Raw genomic sequence first — 18,105 nt, 5'->3', positions numbered from 1 at the left:
TTTTTTATGATTCTGGTATTACTTTTATACATGTATGGTATTCTTAGTTGAAATGATTAAGGCAAAACAGGTAGGTGTTAAAATATTTTTCTACATAAAATTATGCAAATCTCACTTTTATTTTGTTGTTTGTTTTATTCACATGGATGCATTGATAAAATATACCTCTAACATTTGAAAATAAATTAGATTATAAACAAAATAAACATTCATGAATAAATGCATTCTTCTTGCCATACTAATTCTGATTAGGGATGGATAAAGTAATATTTTTTATCAATGTATTGATAAAATATGTATGGTTTTGAATATGAAATAAGATTTCTAATTTATTGCAGACAATATTACTGTTCATATCAACCCCCCCCCCTTTTTTTTACTACATAACACACATTTGTCAAATAAAACAATGAAATCCTTCTGTAGCTCCCAAAATACAATATAGGTGATGTCTGTCACAAACGATTACAGAATATAAAATATTATCAATATAGCAAAATAAGCCTAAAACATGTAGTTAAAGAATTTTTTTTTTATTTTCGTTATTTATTCCTTATTTTGGTAATTTCTCAAAATTGCAAAAATTATAAAAGAATTAATCAAATTTAATTAAATTTGAAATAAAATTTTCTTTGTCATACCCACAGAGCCATAAACAGTATGATATGCATTGAAATGTTTATATAACTGCTCATGACAGAAAGAAAGATTTCTCTGAGATTACAAATAAATAAAAAAATATTTTCCAATAGAAGTAATATGTATATTTAAAACACACACACACACACACACACACACATATACATATGCACCGGGTTCCCTCTGGGTAGAGAAGCCGAAAAGCAAACCGTAAAGCCATTGTTTTGTCGCGAAAAGGAGACAGCCTGCTTTTTCACGACACCCGTAGCAGCGCTGCGTGCCGTAAAGCGTTTCTTCAATCCCAACACATGGGTAAGTGTTAAACGTGTCTTTTAGAATTGAGCTAAAGTCACTTTTTATACACACAGACGCGTCTTAAACGGTGTCATATCTCATATTTGATATATTTTTGATCAGTATTTTTGTCAGCTGCTTAAGTGAATGTATAACGCGTTTTTTCAGTGGTTATTAGCAAAGTTTACATGTAGCCTAGCTTGAGCTAGCACCTCTGCTGAAACATGAAGCATTTAAACTTCAGTGCTTCTGACATATATTTATTTATTATATTTCTTAACTTTGATTTTTCTAATGTTTCTGGTTTGCAGTTTGGTTGGACACCATGGAGTCCAAACCTAGAAAGAAATCATTTAACCTTAAAGATGGAAAGAAAGCTGGATATAAAGGGAAGGGTAAGAACAGATTCAAGTCTGTGTTTTGAGAGACTTTATTATTCGATCTAGTGTATTATAAGATGTTTTGATCCATACTTCTAATGAAAATGGCTCTACAGATTTCTTATTGTGATTTAAAAATGTTCTGTTTTTGTTTTATTTATCTGTTAATACATAACTGATTAAAGATTTTAATAAATTAAAGACTTTTCTTAATGTTGTATTGGACATATTGCTGTCTGAAAACCTTTAGGCAAACCTGAGGGAAAGCCTGGTGGGAAACGTCCTTTTAAACCTTACAACTCGGACAAAAAGAAAACTTTTACAAGACCAGCAGGTAAAGGAGGACCGAGGAAGAAGTTCTTAGATCAAAAGCCAACAGATGGAAAAATGACAAGGAAGAGAAAATTTTCAGATCATAAAAACTCAGAGGAAGGCATGTAATGTTTTTTTTTGTTTTTATTTATTATTATTGTTTTTAACATCCTTATTCTGAAAATTGAGCTGTATGGTCATTGTAGATGTTTGGGGTTGTTTTGAATTGTGCAGGTTCAGAGGCAAAGAAACCCAAGTGGAATGAGTTTAAACAGAAGAAGAAAGAGTTGAAACAGAACCGGCAGCAGAACGAGAGGAAGGAGACGTACCAAATTGTGAGCAGAGCCAAACAAGTGTGGGAGATGGTCAGAAGGTGAACAGTTCTCTATTTCTATCATCTTGGTGTGTGTTTTAGTGCTACTGTTATTATTTTAATAAAAGAATGATAATGGGTCTCTGAGAAGTGCGTATAGCTGATGCTGATCTTATACTAATGTCCTTAAAGGAACCGCAAAATGTTCTTGTCCTTATTATATTACACAAGCTTTTTTTTTCTTATTTACATCCACTTTAGTGAACTCCCTAAATAATATGCAGCCTGATATACCTTTTAATTTTTTCTTACATATTTATTGCTCAGAAATAGTTTTGATGGCAATGATGACTCAAAAATATCCAGTTTACACACCAAGTTTTTTTTTTTTTTGGTTCTGCATTCATCTTATACTGTTATGTATTTGCACTTTGTGTAGTCTCCAATTGTTCTAGAGAAACTTCATTTTATTTCAGCACAAACTATATACAATTAACAATAAAAACTCCCTTAAAATCTGTTTGATCCTTCTGTTTGACCTGTATTGGGTTGCTGTATGTTTACTCTGTCGAAGTGCCACATCTGAGCTGCTAAACTCATCTAACTACAATTCCATACACAGGTGTGTAAATTATGTAATTTACAGGTAACTACATTGCGTTTTTTTTTTTTTTTTTTTTTTTTTTCAGGAAAGACTGTGATGCAGACAAGAGAGCAAAGTTGATGAAAGAACTTCAGGAGCTTGTGCGGGGCAAGATAAAGACGGTACATGGTTGTTTTAGGCCTCATGTTCTCAGTGCTCACAAGGCAGATGTATTTGTTTGACTTTAAAACATTGGTTTTGTTCAAGAATTTAATCTTTGAAAGCCGTGATTAATTCTTAATTGCTGTCTCACAAAAATGGAGCATTACTGATTATTATACAACAGCTAGTTCTGTCTGAGTAGGTGGGAGGGGATCCACGAGTGCTGATAGAGCATAACAGTACTTGGACGTTTAACTATACGCATCATCCCACATTATGGTTGTTCTACAGTCATTCATTACACTAATCTCTGAATGATAGAGCGAGCCAATAAAGTCGGTAATTCCCATCCATCGTTAAGGCACTCCCACATCAAGGCTACAACTACCAATCAAGAGAGGGCTGAAGCCTGTCACATGTTTACTTTAAGCCATGTGACACTGGTGGATCACATTCTTTTTGAACTGCCTGCTCACGCATCATTGCGAGCAGCATAACACACTTGGAGGACAGCAGGAGCTCACAGACATCTGTGATTGGTTATAGGGCCAACATTGATGTGAGAGCACTAGAGTGCTTCCAGGGCACGCTGTGAAAGAGCTCGGCCAATCAGCTCTCATCAGGCACCCCAGCTGCGGGAGGCTACAGTATCACCCAGGATTCTAACTTGCAATCTCCAGATGATAAGGCGAGCTCGTTAGTGCTGCGACGTTCTGAGGCTACGCTTACCCCTGTTAACCCTAGGATGCACAAGTGGGTCAAAAATGACCCGGAGAGGTCATTTTCTTGCAATATCTTTGTAATGAAAAGTTGTTATCTTTTCATATTCCAGGTATTCCTCAAATAACATGTTTTTGATATCATTCCATTAAAATGTTTAAGTTACCTCTTATACTTTTTAAGAAATTATAATATTTGTATTACTACCCCAAGTTTCCATAAGTGGGTCAAAAATGACCCACATGCATTTCCCATACAATTTTATGGGAACCTCAAGTCAAGTCAAAGTTTATTGTCACAACCATAGTTATACATGCACAACATGTAGTGAAATGTATTGCATACAACCATCAGCCTCATTCAACAATCTGACAATAACAATTATTACATGACCTGTTCCTATAGTCAACTGCAGTCAGCGATTCATTCCCAGTGATTGTGTCACTGTGAATGAACAGCTTGTGCCATTCAGGGGCAGGAGTAAGTTTTTGCAGTACATGCCAAACAAGCCCACCAAGTACGGCTTAAAGATCTTCTGAGTTTGTGATGCACACATCCCATATGCGGTAGATGGGATGGTTTACATAGGAAGCCAACTAGGGGAAGAAGTTCAGAAAAATCTGGGGGAGAACATTGTCTGGCAGTTGTGCACTAGATTTGGAAAAAAACAGGTCGCAACATCACCACAGATAATTTTTTCACCAGTGTGCCTCTTGCGCAGCATCTCCTGGAAATGGATCTCACTATTGTGGGGACTCTACGGCAGAACAAGCCAGATATCCCTCCTCTGATGAAGGGCTCCAAATCCAGGGAGGTTCACAGCACAGAGTTTGGATTCAATGGCAGCATTACTATGGCCAGCTACGTCAGAAAGAAAGGAATGGCTGTTGTCCTCCTGAGCACGATGCACCACAATAAAATGGTGGATGAAAACACCAGAAAGAAAAAACAGAAGTGATCACATTTTATAACAAGACCAAAGGAGGTGTTGACACCATGGACCAGATGGTTGGCACATACACCTGCAAGCGACAAACACAGAGGTGGCTCATGGTGCTGTGGTACAACATCCTTGACATCGCCACCCTAAATGCCTATACCTTTTTCACGACTCAGCACCCTGAATTCAACAAAGGTATCACCAATGCACGACGACTATTCCGCAAAGAGCTCTCAAAGGAGCTTGTCACACCACACATGAGGAGTCGACTGGAAGGCTGCCCACAACTGCAAACCCCGATCATTGAAGCAATGGGAAGGTATGGAGTGACAAAATCCACAACCCAGCCAAAGGACAGAAGCAGACAGGGCCAACTGAAGAGAAAGAGGTGTCAGATCTGCCCAAGTAACAAAGATCGCAAAGTCAGCAATAGGTGTGGGAAGGTGTGCAATGATCACAGCCAGAAACAGGTAGTCTGTCACAACTGCATGCAATGAGGAGACAAGAAGGCAAAACAGGGACTATCACATCAAACGCTTTAGCAAACACGGAGACTTACCTGCAAGAGAATAGAAAGAGTGAGGAACTGTCAATGACCAGACATTTACACACATACACATAATGAATGTTGACATTGACCTATTGCTGTTCTGTATAATATTCGTTTTTTAATTATCAAAATGTTCAAAATCTGTAATAAAGTGAAAAATAATAGAATTTCAAACATGAAATCATTTTTGTGTGGTCTAAAATGTAATACAGACTATGTTGCAATTCATTATTCACAACCAAAATGACAAAAATAGCATAAAACACATTGACTTTTATAGGTGGGTCAAAAATGACCCATTTATGGAAAAGTGTAGGGTCATATCACTCGTGCATCCTAGGGTTAATTAAACTAACTGTCGGTCCCCAGCTCTGCCAGAATCAGAAGCATGTGTTGGCAGAGCAAAGTAACTGGTTGAAAAAACAAAACAAATCATAATCTATTGACAATAAATGATGTTAGTGGAACGGTTGAATAAAAGCAATATACCAGCGGGAGTGCTGTCATACTGAATATCGGCACCCTTGTCTTTCTGACTGCATGACACCAGTGCTGATATGCAGCACAATGAAACTACATCTCGTGTGAGATTATTTAAATAAAGGCCGATAAAGTTTGTGTAATGCGTCTTTTAAAAATAGAACAAATTCTGTTAGTCACAGTCATTCTTATCTTCTTCTAGATTGCTTTTGCCCACGACTCAACTCGAGTGCTTCAGTGCTTCATACAGTTCGGGAACGACAAGCAGCGGCAAGAAATCTTTGATGAACTCAAAGGTTGGTGTTCACAACAGCACTGTTTTGGCCATTTGGTCTAAAATTGTTTGTAATATATATTTTTTCACTGTTTGTCCAGAGCACTTTGTGGAGTTGAGTAAATCCAAATATGCAAGGAACATCGTGAAGAAGTTTTTAATGTATGGGTAAGTAACTGTTTCTTAATGACAAACACACTTTAATGATGGATGATCAGCTTTTGAACACTTTCCCTCATGACGTTTTTATAAATCCTTATGAAACAACAAAAGAGAAAATGCTGTAAATAAAGGTCGCCTACATTATTCTTTCATGAGCTGCTGCAGTGCGCTGCCTTATCCAACCTCCCATCTTTTACATTTCATCCTTGGCCTGAGATCATTAATCATCGATTACGACTCCTTCAGTATTTTCTGTTCATATCCACAGTTTGAGCTGTGTCCTGTAATAAACCCAGCTTGTGTCTCTGCTCCATCAGGAACAAGAACCAGGTTGCGGAGGTGATGGTGGCATTTAAGGGGAAGGTCCGGCAGATGCTCAGGCACTCGGAGGCTTCGTCTGTTGTCGAGTACGCGTACAACGATAAGGCCATCCTCTCCCAGAGACTCATGCTTACAGAGGAGCTCTATGGAAACACCTTCCAAATCTGCAAGGTGAGAATATTATCAGACTCATTATATTTAAAAGTAAAGTCACTCGACTCTAGGGTAGATTGTAACAGCAGGATTTTGTCTCCAGTCCTCAGCATGTCCTACGATAGAAAAGGTCCTGGAGAGCAATCCCGATAAAGCCGAGAACATCATGGAAGAAATGAAACAGATCCTCACACCTATGGCTCAAAAGTAAGCGTGAATAATAAGTGGCTATATAACGTGTGTGTCTTGTGTTATGTGCATTTCTTGATCATCGAATCAAGTGAATAATTCTATGTAGATGTTATAGAACATCCCCCCCCCCCCATTATCAAGTTTTTCTTGGCTTTCCTTTGTTTTCTTTTTTTTTTTTGCGTATGATTTATTTTTGGTTAAAGTTAAGTGTCAGGGGTGACAGGTCAGATTTGGTGGAAATTTTGAGCTCGTGTTACATAAGACAGCATATTTCTGTGTGCCCCAAATTCATTTATGGAACAAGTCCAGATATAGGAAGGAGGGGGAGAGAGAGAGAGAGAACATGAGTCCAAAATTAAACTTTAGGCAGAAAATAGGGTTTGAGTTCTAAAGGGCAAGTTATATTTGGGGGATTTAACTCCTTTATCTGCTACTTTGGTAAATGAGACGGTCACACTGATGTGCACAATCAAAAAAGTGAGTTGTGATGCATAAATAATACAGTTGCATCAGCTTGGTGTGTATTGTGCAGTTTTAGGACATTGTCTATTTCTTTCATTTGCAGAAGAGCATGGCACAATGCATGTTTAAAACATTTATCAGGCCAAATAAAAATGCGCTAATGCAACATCAAATCAACTTAACTATAATACATCACTTTCTAGCCTCCTATCAAATGGAACAAATAAACCAAAAATAATACAAAAATTCCCCCCCCACCCAAAAATTCCAAATTCTTTTTTTTTTCCTCAACCAGAATTCCAAAATCTTACATGCTGTAGTCTTAATCTGAATATTCACTGTTTTCCAGTATAATATTAACATTATGTAAAGATGTCTAATCTGTTTGTTTTTTGCTTAACAGAGAAGCGGTCATTAAACATTCACTTGTCCACAAAGTGTTCCTTGACTTCTTCCTCCATGCCCCAGAAAAACAGAGAACAGTAAGTGAGCAGTAAAGTGGGAATATTACTTCCTGTTTACTTCCATACTTTTAGAACTTGCATTTAAGTTTGTACTTAATGCCTATTTGAGAAGTGTACATATCTGTGTTAAATCCGCATTGCAGGAAATGATCGAGTCTATAAGGGAGTCAGTGGTGTACATGGCACACACACACGATGGCGCTCGGGTAGCGATGCACTGCCTATGGCACGGCACTGCCAAGGTGAGCTTACAGTGTGTCCGAAATCCTGTAATGGGTGGTTACTTCATCTCCTGTGATACTGCATTCCTCTAAATGTGTGTGTGTGTGTCTGTGGATTGCATTTCAGGACAGGAAGGTTATTGTGAAAACCATGAAGACATACATGGCAAAGTTTGCAACGGTAAACTGAGCTTTTTATTCAGGAATGATGCACAAAAAGTTGATTTAGCAAGCTTTTTGAGTGAAATACCTTACTATTGCACTTTATTGTCTTAGCACTTTCTTATACGTGTTCAAGTCAAACCAGGACTTTTAATTGTTTATATAATCCTTTGCTACACTAATGCACTAATGCTTGGGTACCATCAAGGTAGTTTAAAAGTTTTCTGCCCAGAAAAACAAAAATATTGTAAAAAAAAAAAAAAAAGATGCACATTTAGGTACATACAGTAACATTTTATATGCTTGCAGCAGTTGATGCATTTGATTGTGTGTGTCACAGGGAGAATATGGACACTTGGTGCTACTCGCAGCCTTCGACTGCATCGATGACACCAAACTGGTGAAACAAGCGATTATCTCAGTAAGTGCTTTTAATTTTTAATGCACACAATATAATTTTGGTTTTATATCTTCGTTCATCACTGAAGGCCATTAATCAGTTTTACAGTTTGTTTTTTTCCTTCCTAAAGGTTGTGTATAACTCTGAATCTGCCTCCTTTATTAGAGACTAGATGTGCCCATGTGGAAATTTAATTTCACACCCACAAGCACGTTTTAATATAATGTACAACGCCATCTGTTGAATTTTAGAACGAACTAAAAATTTTAGTGTGTGAAATGAAGGTGCGAGATCGCGTTTATTAAGTAGATTTTAACTGCACACTCATAAGCGCGTAGTTACAAACGTACTGTACAGCGCCATCTGTTGAACTTTAAGATGAACTAATGATTTATAAATTTTTTTTAAGGTTGATTTTTTTAAAATTTAGTTTATGATCTATGGGCGGTTTACAGTTACATTTTAAAGTAGCATATCTTCTTTTCCCGCGGGCTGATTGCGATGGAAAAAAAATAAAAATAATCATGTTTTAGAATGCGTGCCAAACAAGGACAAACAAAAATTTCAAAAAACAACTTGTGTTCTATTACTTACCTACTCATTTAATATTTCTTTTTTTCTTTTTTTTTAAATATCTTCAATGTACAGAAACACCAACTTTAGATTCTTATTATAGATATGTATGTATAGATTGCATATTCATTCGATTTTGAAGACTTTTAGGTCTCCTATTTTATCAGGTTTAAATGAGTACCATTTTGTGACGAACATCAGTGATGTTTTTTTTTTTTTTTTATCTGATTGAGAAATATTATAATCCGCAGGAGCTGGTGAGTTCCCTGGCAGAGGTCATCAGTAACAAATACGGCAAGAAGGTGCTGCTGTATTTGCTTAGCCCTCGGGACCCGGCTCATCTGTTACCTGAAATTGTGCAGCTGCTGGAGAAGGGGGACAGCAATGCCCATAGGTCAGACACACACTTAATTTGTTTGCTCATGTCTATATAATGGACCAGTAGTGTTTTATTTCAGGAGCAACAATTTACATTTATTCAATCTTAAATAAGATTAGAAATGGTTTTCACTAAAAACTGAATGATTGATGATTCTACAAGGGGCGTTCAAGTCAAACCGGGACTTGTGATGAAACTTCTTGTGAGTCAGTGGTTCTCAAACATTTTCTGTCATTTCCCACTTAAGTGGGGGGAAATATCAATTTCTAAACCAATAAGATCAAATAACACCAAATTCAAAACAGATAAAATACATGTGCAATTGTTATAACAGACTTACTTCGTCATTTATCTAGAGCTTTCTTTTAAAGAAGTCGAGTGGCTTATTAACCAGACCGGGGTGTGTTGTCTCTAAGTGTCTTCCTACTTTGTTGGGTCTCGTGCTGTCTGCTGTCAGCGGTTTAAGACACATAACACACACGGGTCTATCCTCTGCCCCCACCATTCCCACCATGAATCCAAGCACAACATAGGCTTCATCATGTTTTCCTTTCGACTGGCTTTTTGGTTGATTAGGCTGATAGGGCTGAATCACCTGGTTTTTGTGGTTCATGTAACAAATGTATCCATTGACGTTATTATGCTCACTACATACAGTCCGCTACTGACCCAGTTTGTGTGCGCGATAAGGTTAGTTTTATATATTTACATCTCCGAATTCAATAGCTGCGTAAATAAACCCGCAAAAATGATACCCACATATACATCCTCTTTACATTGTCTTTAAGCTACATCCGCCTTAAATTCTGCATGTTTAAAAGCATAAACATTATTATTCTCTACGGCGCAACAAATTATTTAGGGATTATCGCAAAAAGCCGCACTTTCTCTGATGTTATTTTAATTCATTTGTATTATTGATCCATTTCTTTGCATGTGATTGTTTAGTTTCGAGTGTCCGATCTTTATTGTCAATAAAGAAAAGCATGAATTAGAATAGGTACTTTCCTATTATTTTCCACTAATTCCCTCCCGTTCATTGCGCCCCACCTATCATGTCGGTGTTCCCCACTAGTGGGGCGCGCCACACACTTTAAGAACCACGGTTGTAAATGAAGGTGATGAAGGTAAATGAAGCTAGGATAAGTGCATAAGTGTAGCAAAGCATTATATAGAGAAATAAAGGGAGTTATAGATATCATAACTGTATTGTTAATCTGCAAAATATATATCAAAAGTATATGAACACCCCTCATAGGTCGCAAGCAGTAATTAAAAAAACAAACACTGATCTGATTAATCAGGGCTTACTATAGTCTTTGCTGTAGAACCAGAACTTAAGAATGTGCACCTATATGCCTAACTCAAGAGACACTGTACAATATTATAAAACATCATACTTAACAACACACACGGATATCCCCATCCTCCAGAACTTTTGGTTCGGAAACTGTATCCTAAGGAAATTGTTGCTCAGTGTACTATAAAAAAAAAACTGTATGCCTGTATTCATCTAACCATAATACGTTCACTTAGGTTTTACCCTTCTCTAACTAATATATTGTTTGTTGTGTAGTAAAAAGGATATGGCCGTGAGGAGGCGAGAGCTCTTGGAGGCTGTATCTCCTCCTCTGCTACAGTACCTATGTGAGAACACTCGCTCCATGGTGATGGATAAAGCCTGCAGCGTAGCAGTCAGTGACATCCTGGGAGCCGCTGTCGGTGACCTCCGACCTGCCATGGAAGCTGTAGCTCAACTTGCAGCTGAAGACTTTGTGGCCGGCGGTGTGGAAGGAGAGGTGTGTTATGGACTCGTCATTTATATTTATGGAATATTCAGGTTTTTATTCAGAATATTCAGCTGGAGGATGATGTATGGCTTTTATGAGGGAATTTGGGGGACCCTGTATATGTGAGGAGTGTCTTTAAGACATGGTGTGCCTTCCAGATCTCTAACTGATGTCTCCTTGATGCCTTAATGGTACATCAGCAAAACAGAGTTCACAGTCCAATACAGTGGAAAAGAGCTCTGAGACAAAATGGCGTCTGGAATTCTCTTCACGATTTAAAGGCACAGAGACAACACTATTAAATTTGACAGTACGGTGAATAGGGACAGAAATTTTGTCAAGTGGATCGGTATGCCTTACATAGTATTTTCGTGTCAAAGTCGTATAAGACTCATTTTGTCTTATAGTGCCCTTATATTTTGACTTAAGAACAAATTGGACTTGCAAACATGCTCCCGGAACGGAACTCGTTTGTAAGTCTGGGAATACCTGTACTGCACTTCAGAATCCAGGAGAGAGGAAGTAAAGTCTGACAAAAGCCTAGGATGTTCTTGTAAACTTTAAAAAAAAAAAAAAAAAGACATTTTGATAAATGATACAACAGTAAGAAGCACTTGTATAAGATGTGGCTTTTTACTTCTCTTTTAATATTTCTGTGCTTTTTTTTATATTTCTGAATTGCATGCAAACAGCTGCATTAATCCACTCTTTAAAAAAAATTTGAGAAACACATTGTGCCATCTTGAATAGAGTGATGCACATCCCTTCAAGCGTGTTGTATTAAACAGATTTAAAGCTTTATGACAAAAGTACAAATCTTTTTTTTCCCCTCCTTTTCTTTTCTTTTGTTTAGCTGCACATGGCTGAACACCCTGCTGGTCATCTTGTTCTGAAATGGCTGATTGAGCAGGACTCCAAGATTAAAGCGTCTGGGCGAGAGGGTAAGGGGGTAGCTTTTCTACCTTGTAGCCATTGCGCCTTGGAAACAAACACCCAGGGAAACACAATAAGTTTTAAAATTGAATTTTGCCTTGGATTTTGACTGAGACACCGCCGTGAATTTGTTTGCTGTGTGTGTTTGCGCAGAGCGTTTCTCACGGACCCTCCTGGACATGGTGGGGTTAGAAAAGCTGAAAACATGGGCTTCGGTCAACCGTGGAGCCATTGTGCTGTCCTGGTGAGTAAGCTTGTTTGAAGTGCTTTAAACGTCCTCACAGACTTTAGTAAACCATGTTGATGAATAGAGGAATCCTGATGTGGGACGGCACAACTTGGAGGCTTTTAGTGATCTAAAATGTGTTCGAAGGCATTTCTATTTACAGCCAAATGATCCCTGCTGAATTCCTGTAGATTATATGGGAAAAAAAAGTTTCACAAACTTTCACACCCAATTTCTCGCTCTCCCATCAATCCTGCTGTTTCTCAAAGCTTTCTTTTATTGTAAAGCTATATATATATTCTGCTGCACTTGGCCCTAGTGTAAGCCAGTTGTATAGTATTCATGCCACACCCCCCTCCGCCTGTGTTGGAGTGCTAATAAAGCCCTACACAGTGGCTCTCTCTTTCCATTCAGCCTTCTAGTAGGATTACTTCACTCCTCCATAACTCTCCTCACCCTCCCTGGTCATTGTGCCTGACCTCCTCTAATCTCCCTAAGACTTTAAGCAGTGAGAGATTTGTCTGTTTCCCTCCATACACCATACATGCACAATGGAGTTTTGTTTCAAGGGTCAAGGCATTTCATGACCATGTGGGAATGTGATATTTAATGTTATACCACGGTCCTGTCTGACCTTAGCTTTAGCTGCATGGGTTATATTAACACGCTTGTTTTATATTAACAGCTTAATAACGAGATAACGGAAATAATAATAAATAAATAATGATTATTGATAATGTGAGACTTCCTGGAAAGATACATTTAATTGAGTCGCTATTGTTTGCACCATGTAAAAAGTTTATTGCCACCAAAAAGGTTTTTTTTGCTTTATTTTTAAGTCTTTTATTCTTAACTTAATTTTATTAACTTTAAAATAGGGGGAAAAGAAAGTATAAGAGAATAGCTTTTTATGGCTGATATGCTGTAAGTTATATTAACAGAAACTAATTTGTTTCTTATAATTAAATCTTATTGTGACATGTTATTATTATTTTTAATGAGTGTAGAACATATTAAAATAAATGAACTTTTGCTAGCAGTGTTTTATCCATAGTTTCCTTACCTGTTTTCATATTTACTATGTATACTGGTTTTTTATTAAAAACTAATATATAAATATAGAAAGCTAAGTGGTCTAAGCTAAGTATGTCACAGAGGTTTGCTGTTACCTCCAAGTATGTATCAGCTGTGTCTTGAATTTCCGGTGTGGCTGAATTGGCCGTGTTTTCAGAAAGTGCGACTGGCTTTAACCGCAGTATAGAAATAGAGAGCGATTAATATGATGCATTGTTGTGCTGCATGTGAACCTCAGGCAGCTCGCAGTCTGAACAGAGACAAATCTGATCTAATCTGATCTGATCACTTTCAAATGAGTGTGAAACAAATCAGATTTGCCCGCAGTCAGATGCTGATGTCTGGCAAGGAGGCTTGGCACTGAGTCAGCATTTCAGTTCATCCCAAAGGTGTTCAGTAGTGTTAAAGTCCCACATATGGATGTGATGCTTAAGTGTCCTCATAATTTTGGGTATATAGTGTAAATAATAGATTTTTTTTTATTGAAGTAAATGGAATTAAAGATTTAATATAAAGTCGAAAGTCTCCATAAATTAAAACCTGTAGATAAAAACATAATTAGACATGGTTATGACATGAACTTATTACTGTGTGTGTGTATATATATATATATATATATATATATATATATAAGGGAGAAACTTAAAGTAATCAGTAAATGAATCTCTAATTGTGATATTTATTTCTCCTTGTTTTTCTGTCAACCATTTTAACCTGCCTGACTTATGATAAAGATTATAAATAGATATTAACCGCAGTATAAAAATGTATTACCATTAGTAGTGAATTCACCTAATATGTAATGGCTTGCATGGATTCTGAATTAACATTAAATTCACGTTTCCGCCCACTCCAGTCTTCTCCAGAGTGCAGACGAAGGTGTTGCAAAGGAAGTAAAGGCTGCTTTACGGTCTATTCGTCCTGCCCTTCAAAAAGTTAAAAACTTGAAAGGAGTGGAAGTTCTGCTGGAGAAACTGGCCTAGTAAAATCCTGGTACTGATGCATACTTCCCGTACACACTGCATCGTTCCGGTGCTAGACATCAAGACGGTGACAATTCTCAGCAATGAGTCTCCAGTTTCCCATCTCCACTCTGCTCCTCAGTAGGACTTGGCTTCATTTGGAATTGTCTGTAACTAAGCAAGAGGACAACAACCGTGTGATGTAATAAGTTTTGTAATTCTCTGAGATTGTTTTCTTTTGGATGGTTCCCCAGTGATTATATGTATTAAAATATAAAATACATGAACATTTTCTTACACACACCATTCAATTGTTTAATATTTTACAAATTTACATTTTTTTTTTTTCAATATTAAATATATTCCACTTAAATTAGAATGTGGTCACATTATTCTGTAACATGACATTATGCATATAACATTTATTGAGTTACAGGATGATTTCAACCTTGTGGAGTAAAGAACTAATGGATTGTATGGACATAGTCCTGCTCCATTAAAAAAAAAAAAATCTTAAGCCTGATGCGGATTTTTTTTCTCCTCATTTAGAGAAAATGAGTTCTGTTGCCTGGTACCCATCCTGTGTTCATGGAATTAGCAGCACTTGTCCTTATGCTTAAGTTATTCTAAAATCTGTTAATCTTATGACATAAGCATCATAATTGCTTTTTCATTGGTCTGTCTGGTTAGTTTAAATTGGCATTTTTAATCATGCTTTTTTTTATATATATTATACCTTAATCAGCTTTTACAGATTGAATTCTGTCCAGATGTTTATGAAGGTTTACTTAAGTAGGCATGGCCAGATGTTGGCCCTTGAACTTTTTTTATACAACCCATCCCCACAGGATTATTATTTTTTTTAATTCTCAGTGACCCATCTTTGACCTGTCTCTTAGAAAATAAAAATCCAATATGAGCATCACTATGTAAAAATTACTACATCTGGCTTGTTCCTTTAAATTCATACTGTGGGACCTTATTAATGATGTTGGAAAATTAAAGCTTACAAGGTTTGTCACCTGGTGTATTGAACCATTAGTAGAGAATTTTTTATTTTATTTACAACTACCATGTTAAATTTAAACTTCTTAGAAAAACAAGCAAAAATAGATGTTAGAGAAAATGTTTTATTGTAAGTACAGCAAAAATTTAATAAAGACATAAATCTAACAAATGCTGAAGATAAGTAACCATTATGAGGTGTGCCTTCCTCCAAAACTAAGATTTCCATTATTAAGTTTCGATTTCACATGTCCAAAGCTGAAGTACAATTGAACCGAACCAGTCTCCTTGAGGCTTTTGTAGTTTAGTTCCCCCCTCCAAGTTGAACAACACTCGGCCGAACCTCTCTTGGCAGAATGTTTTATGGGTCAGCATCAGGCTTCCTCACAGCATTCGGCAAACTTCTTGACGGCTCTTTTGGCAAACCTCACCTTGCCACGTGCCTTTACGGTTGATGTGTATTCGTGGGATTTCAGCTTGGAGTAATAATCCGAGAACTTGTTGTACAAGATGGAGATGGGCATGCCGTTCAGAATGATCCCGAATGAGATGCAGGCAAATGCAAAAATCCGACCCAGGTGCGTCTCTGGAAACATGTCCCCGTAGCCCACGGTGGAAATACTGACCTGCGGAATAAGTAGATGAACAACCATTGTAATTCATCTGTGCAAATAAATGTTATAATTTGCAGCTGTTTAGTGTATGTTGGGGTAAAAAAAAAAATAAGGGGGGGGGTGCTAATAGGAATGTGTTGCTGCTAAGCCTCAATTACGCTTAAGAGGCAATGTTAAGTAGCATTCAATTTTAAATAGTACAGCTTTGCATTGATCAGGCATCTACTGCCAAGTATTTCAAGGAAACCCATTTGTGTATAATCACAGCTACACTTGGGAAATTAATTTATAGATGCAACCTGGAAAGATTAATAGGAGCACTCAAATTTACCTTACATTTTTAACTTTTTTTTTTGATGGGTTAAAACCCTTTGCCCCACTTGAAGGTGTAGAGCAAAGACAAAAAAAAAAAAAAAAAAAAAAAGTACTTACAGCTGCCCACCACCATGCATGGGGTATGCTAGTAAAGTTTGTCTGGTGGACATCATGCTCCACAGTGTAAACCATGGCGGAGAAGGTGAAAACTCCCATCGCGATGAAAAGGAAAAGGCATCCAACTTGCTGATAGCACTGACGCAGCGTGAAGCCGAAGGCCCGCAGTCCGGTGGAGTGTCGGGCAAGCTTGAGAATACGGAAGATCCTCATGAGACGCATGATACGCAGCACCTGTCCCACTTTCCCCACCCGCCCGACTGTCTCAATGTCGCTACCATGCTTCTCCATGTCTTCGTTTTCAAAGCACTCCAAGATCATCTGGAGGTACAGAGGAAGAATGGCGATTAGGTCCACCGCATTCAGCATACTCCTCCCAAAGCGTTTAAGATCTGGTGTGGACACAAGCCGGAGCAGGTACTCCATTGTAAAGAATGCGATGCAGAGGGTTTCCACATGCTCACCATACGTTTTGCCACTAAGCTGACCAGATGGCACCGTGTACTGCATCTCCTCCACCGTGTTAAGGGTCATGGCCACCAGCGACACCAACACAAATAAGCTGGAGGCCACAGCCATAAGTTTTGCCGTTACTGAAGAGAAAGGTTTCTCCATGAGGTTCCAAATTGTGTGACGCGTATGCCCGAAGGCCATTCCTCTGAACAGCTCTTCGTTCTCCTCCACCTCGATTTCGGCTTGCAGCTCACGTTGCACTTTCAACTGCTCATTCAGCTCGTCTTGTCGTTCTTCAAACGAGATGCGGCAACAGCGGTGAGTGTTCTTGATTCGCACACCCCAGTAGTTAATTTCCTCCAGGAAGTTACGAGGACACAACTCATCTTTTATCCAGAGAACTCCAGTCCGGTAGAAATTAAAGATGATATGAAAGACATCAGGATCTCGGTCGAAGAAAAACTCTTTATTCTGGACAATGTAGTCATCGCAGAGATCAAGCTTCCTGTTATGGTCCGTGTATGTCGCAAGACGTCCAATTCTGGTCTTGGGATATCTGGCTGCCACCCTGTAAGGAATCTGGTAAACCTTACCACCTACGTTGATGTTCAGCATGTAGTTTTTAGTTGGAGATGATGTCTTTTGAGGGAGCGGTAAAACCTTGTCGTCATCTTCGTCGTACTCCTCCTCGAGGCTGTAGATATCACGGCTGAGTTCCTGCATCGAATTCCATGGTTTCAGCCAGTTTTGCTGAGCAAACGGAAGCTCATTTTCCCCAACTGGAGGAACGCTGGGAGAAAGGGTTGTGACCCCAAGCTTGTAATTGGGGAAAAGGCTTCGTCTCCTGCCCTTGAGCTTGAACATGGCCATCATGTCCCGTCAGCCAGTTTCACTGGGTATTGAGCAGGCAAGGCCAGTGCATATCCAGGGGGGGTCCTAACACACCAGTAACAAGGAAGCAGCAGCGATCGTCTAATGTTGCTGACCGAGAGGCTCTGTATGCTTAACGGTTTAAATGCTATTATCCTCTCACTAGATTCCCCACCCCGGTGCCTTTCATTTGCCTTACATCCTCAAATCTCTTCCACAACAGACTAGGTATTATCCCATATGCTGGGCATAAACCCTAATAAGGTTTTCAGGCTTTCTACGCTCGTATACTGGATCTAGACTAACCAAAAGGTGCTACCTAGTTCCTTTCAGAAGAGCCTTATATTATAAACATTTAGCCAATTTGAAATTCTAATCCGGACATCTCCATAAAAGAAAAGCCCTTGAACGTCAAGTGCATTACTCCATCCTGTAATCCTAATTACCCTGAGCCATATAACCTTTTCATACACTAGCGTTATCTCCACCCTATGGAATTGAATGATGCATTTGTAATGATAATTTCTCAGTTTTGGTACATCCCCTGCAATGCTAATCTCTTTTCGTTCATCAACCTGTTCCCATGAACAGAAAAGGAAAAACCTTCATG

At 38.2% G+C, this 18,105-nt stretch overlaps 2 protein-coding genes across 2 annotated transcripts; one reads left to right on the top strand and one right to left on the bottom strand.

The window, feature by feature from the left end:
* Positions 1 to 899: 899 nt before the first annotated feature.
* pum3 (pumilio RNA-binding family member 3) lies at positions 900 to 15,156 on the top strand. The gene is made up of 18 exons (XM_053516146.1): positions 900 to 951; positions 1,245 to 1,328; positions 1,564 to 1,746; positions 1,860 to 1,998; positions 2,628 to 2,703; positions 5,576 to 5,669; positions 5,749 to 5,815; positions 6,127 to 6,301; positions 6,387 to 6,490; positions 7,341 to 7,419; positions 7,545 to 7,643; positions 7,750 to 7,803; positions 8,125 to 8,205; positions 9,009 to 9,151; positions 10,713 to 10,935; positions 11,780 to 11,867; positions 12,013 to 12,103; positions 14,016 to 15,156. The coding sequence occupies exons 1-18, from the start codon at positions 948 to 950 to the stop codon at positions 14,140 to 14,142; spliced, it is 1,911 nt and encodes a 636-aa protein (XP_053372121.1). The 5' UTR covers positions 900 to 947; the 3' UTR covers positions 14,143 to 15,156.
* A 104-nt stretch (positions 15,157 to 15,260) lies between these two features.
* On the bottom strand, positions 15,261 to 18,023 carry kcnv2a (potassium channel, subfamily V, member 2a). Its single transcript, XM_053516153.1, has 2 exons — positions 16,173 to 18,023; positions 15,261 to 15,752 (listed from the first exon to the last, which is right to left on the bottom strand). Exons 1-2 carry the CDS (start codon positions 17,496 to 17,498, stop codon positions 15,501 to 15,503), a joined length of 1,578 nt encoding a protein of 525 aa, XP_053372128.1. The 5' UTR covers positions 17,499 to 18,023; the 3' UTR covers positions 15,261 to 15,500.
* Positions 18,024 to 18,105: the final 82 nt, after the last annotated feature.

The sequence above is a fragment of the Clarias gariepinus genome, chromosome 17 (genome assembly GCF_024256425.1).
Source record: "Clarias gariepinus isolate MV-2021 ecotype Netherlands chromosome 17, CGAR_prim_01v2, whole genome shotgun sequence".
In the NCBI taxonomy this organism is placed as follows: domain Eukaryota; kingdom Metazoa; phylum Chordata; class Actinopteri; order Siluriformes; family Clariidae; genus Clarias; species Clarias gariepinus.
This window is presented reverse-complemented; position numbering and strand designations above follow the sequence as displayed.

Coding starts and splice junctions, on each gene's coding strand:
- pum3 (XM_053516146.1), top strand. Junction 7,644..7,749: donor TATGGCACGGCACTGCCAAG/GTGAGCTTACAG, acceptor ATTGCATTTCAG/GACAGGAAGGTTATTGTGAA. Junction 12,104..14,015: donor GGAGCCATTGTGCTGTCCTG/GTGAGTAAGCTT, acceptor CGCCCACTCCAG/TCTTCTCCAGAGTGCAGACG.
- kcnv2a (XM_053516153.1), bottom strand. CDS start 17,498: ATGATGGCCATGTTCAAGCTCAAGGGCAGGAGACGAAGCCTTTTCCCC. Junction 15,753..16,172: donor ATGCATGGTGGTGGGCAGCT/GTAAGTACTTTT, acceptor CTTATTCCGCAG/GTCAGTATTTCCACCGTGGG.